Genomic DNA, 6,410 nt, shown 5'->3' with positions numbered 1-6,410 from the left:
AGTTTTAACAAAAAATAACAATAATAAAATAAAATAATAACTATAATTAGTATTGTATACGGTTTAGAAAAAAAAATAACTACACTCGTACCAATTCCAAACCTAATGAACATGGATCCATAATTGTATGTTATGGTCATTGTTTTTATTGCTTCCATAACATGTTTTTTGGATCATCGCATTCCAACAATCAGAATATACAATGGGTATAGCCTTGTAACTAATTAGTTTGACATAATTAGCTAGTTACTTAATTCTGTCCATTAAAGTGTTACATACTTAACAATGCAATGATATATTATAGTTGTATACAATTAACAAGTTAGTCAAGTAATGAACTCCACTCACAATATTACTTCGTTTTCTTCTCTACAACATGGAATATCAACACCTATGCTCCTTTAGAAGCCTCCAACAGTCGACCGATTTAAGCGAATCAAAATTACATCCTCTGATCATTGATCCTATGATCTTTATCAGACAGATTTATTCTCATATTCCAAGATAATTCATGTACGGAAGATTCTCATCTATTTCGTTACATGATGGGCTTGTAGGGACTTATGAAATTGCATTTAAATTTTAGAGTCTTCGAATTGTAATTGTAATTCAGTGTCATCATATTCAATAACAAACACAATCTACCAACAAAACAACCATGTTTGTAGCAATGAAATAACCCAAACCAAAAGCCCAAATAATAGCAACATAATTTATTCTTCTTAAATAACTGGATATTAACCTTAGTCCCCTTGCATTCCCTGATATTGAGAAATACCAAGGTTCATTTACAAATTACAATACATATAATCATTATGGCATCAAATAAGAGCTTAATTCAACTCCACAATGAATAATACTATTTACCAGCTCCCTTAACTCAAATCACCCGATCCTCGAGCTTTACTTAATGGGATCAATCGTGCTGAAAAGGGGCTGAAATCATATCACATATTTATAGGAAGGAATTTATTTACAAATGGGTTGGTTGATAATGAGAAAGAGAGGAAGACCTAGAGAAGCTCCCATTCAGAGTCTATTGAGTTGGGTTTTTTGTTATCTGAAAACGTGAGATTGTTGTTGTTGTCATATTGTAGTTGCTTGTACTCTTGCTTCCTTGCTGACTTCTTTTTTAAACAAAACGCGCCCTGAATCTTTTTCTGCAATGCGAAAGGTATTTATTTATTTATTTGTTACATATTTTACTAAAAGTTTAAAAAAATGTAAATATATATATACCTTGTATGAGCATCTTGTTTGTTCTTTGTGGTTGATAGGAATAGGATGATGATGATGATGATAATCATTTCCATCAACTAAAACACATGTTTCCTCAAACTCTGATTCATCTCCATCTCCATCTGTATGATCATGGTGTGCTGAAGCTGAATCTCCTAAAATATTTAACAATTAACTAACGTATTATTATTGATTCTTCCTGAAAAAATATATTAATAAAATTAAACCACTTCCCAACTTACTTTATTTAAAATAGATTTGGTTTTGATTTTTTCAACATCTTTGTTATTTTAATAATGTTATGAAGGATATTATAAACAGTTAATGTATACTTCACATAATTTCGAAACTGTTTGGAAAATTTCATATACTCTTTTGTGTAGCATAGTCTATAAGACTATAACTAAATATCAATAAATTATAAAGTCAATCACTAAAAAGTATATATATGAGTAAATTACTAAAATCATCCCTATGGTTTGGTTAAAATTGCACATTTGGTCCCTAACTTTTATTTTGCACTTGTGGTTTGATTTTGTTGCATTTTTCGTCCCTGTGGTTTGGTCAAAATTACACGTTTGGTCCCTAACTTTATGTATGTAAGGGACGAAAAACGCAACAAAATCAAACTATAGGGACGATCCGAGTGCAAAAGAAAAGTTAGGGACCAAACATGCAATTTTAACCAAACCATAAGGACGATTTCAGTAATTGGGTAATGATAGTTTACCTGTATGGGATTGTAATACCTCATCACCAACAGATTGTGATTGACCACACTGAGTATTAGCACTAACGGTTGGATGGCTGTTATTTTCACATGGATCTACAACCAAAAGAGCAAATAGAAGTGAATATTCTTTACCCATAAAAGCAACATTATTACATAGTTACACTTCATTACTAATATGTAACATGTAAAGTCCAATGTTCATAACTAGGGTTTAATTGTAGAATTATAGACTAAAATCAAAGAATACAAAGGGTTCTTGGCTTTCGAGAGGCCAAGTGATCTCTCACTCATGACTCAATTAATTCTATTCAAAGATACTAACCACCGACTCAACCTAAACTTGTATTTAAGCTACCTAAACCAACTTAACAAGGGAAGTTACCAAATTGCCCCCCTCACTTATCTTTTATTACATTTTTGGTACTTCTATTTATTTCTCTTAGGGCTACTAAGAAGTTATTAGCAATTTTAAGGAAGGTATATTTGTGTTAAGAGATACCTGAATGGGACACATCTCCACCACTTGAAGTATTTGAATGAGCCTGTGAAACCTCCAATTCACTACTTTCACATGTAGCTGCTGCAGTTAAAAGAAGATGATGAAATGAAGTAATTTAATAGAGTAAATTACACGAATGGTCCCTATGGTTTGAGGTAATTTGCATGTTTGGTTCCTAACTAATTTTTTTAACTCGGAAGGTCCCTACAGTTTGTTTTTGTTGCGTACTTGGTCTCTGTCTTACCTAAAAAGACTATTTTGCCCTTGACATTTTAATTTGTTTGACTAAGGTGGGGTAGGTAAGGTAAGGTGAGGTGGAAGTGGGGTTGGGGTGTGTTTATTTAAATAAATTAAAAAAATCAAGAGCAAAATAGTCTTTTTAGGTAAGACAGGGACCAAACGTGCAAATTACCCCAAACCATAGGGACCATTTGTGTAATTTACTCATTTTAATATTAAAACCGAATTTCTTTTTCTTTTCCTTTTTTTTTCTGATTAAGTGATGTATGGATAAGTGTATGCATGCATCATGCATTTATGAACAAGTACCTGTATTTGTATGTTCTGTTCTTATGATATTGTTAGAGGAGATACATTTGGATCTTTTCACTCCCTTTCTACTCGATTTAGCAAATTTAGTAGTGAGTGTTGGAGAAGCACCCATGACCAAATTACATATTTGCCCCTCCTGCCCTCCTCTTGTCTCCCACTCTATATCTTCCTTTGATGCTTCCACACACTTTGCTTCATCTTGATCACTTATATCCCAATTAAACGACCAATCTTCCCAAGCATCATTGCTAGAGTTGGATTTTTTATCCTCAGAAATACCGATTTTGTCCTCAGAAATACCCTTCACATGGACAGGAATAGGATCTTGATCTTTAATTGAAACATCTTCCTTGAAGGTTGATATGGGCTTCATGTGTATTCCAAATTCAAGATAAGGGTTTAATAGTAATTCTGCACTTGCAACTTTAGAGAGATCTTTTGATGAAGGGGGAAGCAAATCCTGCATCACATCAGAACAGAACCTTTTCATACTTGCCCCCACTGTCTGGACTTGATTTTCAACATATTTAGCTGTTTCCTGAGATAAATGAATATTTATTTATTCATTTATTCATTTATCTATAAATAAATAAACCTCGCTATATGAATATCTTTTATTACTTTATCCAGGTTTACAGTTTACTGACTGGTATATACAAGATTCTTGACAGATATAGAAATTAATTGATGGATCCAAGGAATAAACAAGACATAAATGGTCCCTATGGTTTCCCAGAATATCAAATTTAGTCCCTAACTTTATTTGGTCTCATGGAAGGTCACTGTGGTTTAAAATTCTATCGTGGTTTCCCAGAATATCAAGTTAGGGACTAAACTTGATATTCTGGGAAACCACAGGGACCATTTATGAAGATTAGTCAATAAAGAAAGATATAGTTATACCTGACACATAGCTTCTTCAACCTCTAAGCACATAGCTTCAAACTTTTGATAGATATTCCCAACCCATGCAATACCTTTAACATCCATGGAATCCATATATCAACTTTGTTACAACAATCAAGAAACCTTTTCTTCCAAAACCTCCAAGATACTACCTGAATCAACACTAGAAAATATTTAAAAAGGAAAACCATTATTGATATGCTTGAAGAAAAGATTCGTAACAATTACGCCTTTTGTTTTGACTAAACGTTGTCTGAATAAATGATGTTTAAAAATTAATGAGAAAATGAAGGCACTAGGGAAATGGAAGGAAAAGTTAAATAAGGGAAAATTCGTAAAACGTTAAATAAAGGAAAACCATTATTCCTATTCTAAAAGCACCATAATTTAGGTCTAATTATCACAGTGGTAAAACCCTTCTTACATATAACTAGATTTTAAGAAAAATGAAATCATGTGGAAACTTCCTGATAAAGCATAAAAGCAAACGTAGCACCAGTGCGTCTTCTTAGATTATTGAATTGTTATCATCACTTCTGATTACTCAAAACCACATGAATCGAAAGATTCTAATATAAGGCAAATGGTTTCGTGACATAAATATTCATACAATAAAATTCGAGTCAAATCATGATCATCGATTATGTCCAACAACAATCGATGATCATTAAAAACCAACAATTCATCGACTTATAAAAACTCAAAATTCAACAATAGATACATACACGTCGATGATCAGAAAAACACCGTGAACATAATGATCAATACCGCAATCCGACAGATAAGTAAAATACAGCGAAAGCAACAGAGAACAGAATCACTTACGATTTGCAGACGATGAAAAAAACCCTAAAACCGCAATTGATTTTGGTATTTTTGAGGGGGGAAACCCTAGATGACGATGATGGAGAACGAACTTGTGGGAAGAATTGAGGGTTTAGGGAAAGAGTTTGAGTGAGGGAATCAGAAACGTAGACACGGAGTTAACCTGGGTTTGGGTTTGGGTTTGGGTTTCTTTAACACTTTCTTATGATTTGTACACGTGTCGTATTAATATCGTCACACAAGTTAAATTAAAAACAAAACAAATAAAAACACAGCTTTAATTATCACCAACTCTATATAAAGAAAAGAGTCAAAATATCGTTGGATTGTTTGACTTTGTTTTTATCTCGATTTAATTGATGGATAAACAAATCATTTTCAATCCATTGCTTTCAGATAAATTTGTTGCGTTTGAAGAGAGAATAACAAAAAAATAATGGATAATTCTCAGATTATTTTATTTGAAATATGGATAATTGTATTATATAACGCTTAGGGGAATGTAGGGAGCGTCTAAGGTTAATATTGGGGAGATTGAAGGAAAAATATGTCGATGCATATACATAATTTAGAGTATCATCAAGGATGAATTATTATTACAATTTGTTTTTAATTCATATTTTAAAATTTATTTTCTTATTGCTAAATGCATTTTTTCAGAGGTATTAAATTTTATTTGACTTTGTGGATTGATTTTGCTCAACGAATGTATTGATTATTTTCTAATCACAATAAGTGGGAGGATTTGAAATAAGTAAATTAATTCGGTAAGATAAGTGGGAGGATTTGCTCAACAAATGTAAGAATATTTAATTATGTTTATTGTTTTCAATTTTAAAGCAATGATATTAGACATTAGATATTAGGCGTAATAGTTATAATCATATTAAAAAAAAAAAAAAAAAAAAAGCTACTTAAGAGAAACTTAATAAAATTCGTAAGTATTACTTTACTAATTTGTATTACTAGACGAGAAAATTGTTCTATGCCGTAGATCTTTAACTATTACAACTGAAAATTAGAATAAAATTTTTAATATATCATTACCATGATGTATCAATCAAATATATCTAGTACCAAATATATTTGGTTTATACTAGGGTTGTGAAATATGTATCATGGAGGGTGAACCAACACGCTACTAACTGAATCAAAAAAAAAAAAAAATTGTTACTAATATATTTGGTAGCCAATATGTTTGGTTAGTAGTATCATACCAACTCAGTTTACTTGGTATGATAATGGTATTGAATTTTAAATATCACGGTACCATATGTACTCAATTGCATTTGAAGGGGCTTGGACCTGAGTATGATGCATCAACCTATCGTCAAGTTCGGCTTGAGTTTGATAGGTGTCCTTTGTTATTGGAATTTTAGAAATTGGGGCACTATTGTTTAGTTTTCCAGACATGACTTTGATAGGTGTCCTTTGTTATTGGAATTTTAGAAATTGGGGCACTATTGTTTAGTTTTCCAGACATGACTTTAGATTTGTGTAGAATCCAATTTTGGTAGGTCGTGCCGGCAGGGTAGATAATTGGATGGATCCACCTAGGGTTTTAGCAACATTTCTAGATAACTTTAAAACTTGTATCAATTTAGTTACGTATTGATGAGATATGTTCAATCTCAGTTATGGTATGGTATCTTGTTT

General features: G+C 31.9%; 1 protein-coding gene across 7 annotated transcripts; it reads right to left on the bottom strand.

The window, feature by feature from the left end:
- Positions 1–698: 698 nt before the first annotated feature.
- LOC145012213 (uncharacterized) lies at positions 699–4,952 on the bottom strand. Of its 7 annotated transcripts, none has more exons than XM_078971008.1 (8): positions 4,755–4,952; positions 3,927–4,092; positions 3,021–3,561; positions 2,472–2,552; positions 1,970–2,065; positions 1,240–1,394; positions 1,014–1,160; positions 699–936 (listed from the first exon to the last, which is right to left on the bottom strand). In XM_078971008.1, exons 2-7 carry the CDS (start codon positions 4,020–4,022, stop codon positions 1,014–1,016), a joined length of 1,116 nt encoding a protein of 371 aa, XP_078827134.1. In that variant the 5' UTR covers positions 4,023–4,092; positions 4,755–4,952; the 3' UTR covers positions 699–936. The 7 variants fall into 7 exon arrangements, with proteins under 7 accessions (XP_078827134.1, XP_078827135.1, XP_078827136.1 ...); XM_078971009.1 differs by having other exon boundaries at positions 699–925; XM_078971010.1 differs by having other exon boundaries at positions 699–1,160; positions 2,472–2,549; positions 4,755–4,951.
- Positions 4,953–6,410: the final 1,458 nt, after the last annotated feature.

This window comes from Lactuca saligna, chromosome 8, assembly GCF_052625555.1.
Source record: "Lactuca saligna cultivar CGN05327 chromosome 8, ASM5262555v1, whole genome shotgun sequence".
Taxonomy (NCBI): Eukaryota; Viridiplantae; Streptophyta; class Magnoliopsida; order Asterales; family Asteraceae; genus Lactuca; species Lactuca saligna.
The sequence above is the reverse complement of the archived record's forward strand: the minus strand, read 5'-3'. Positions and strand labels throughout refer to the sequence as shown.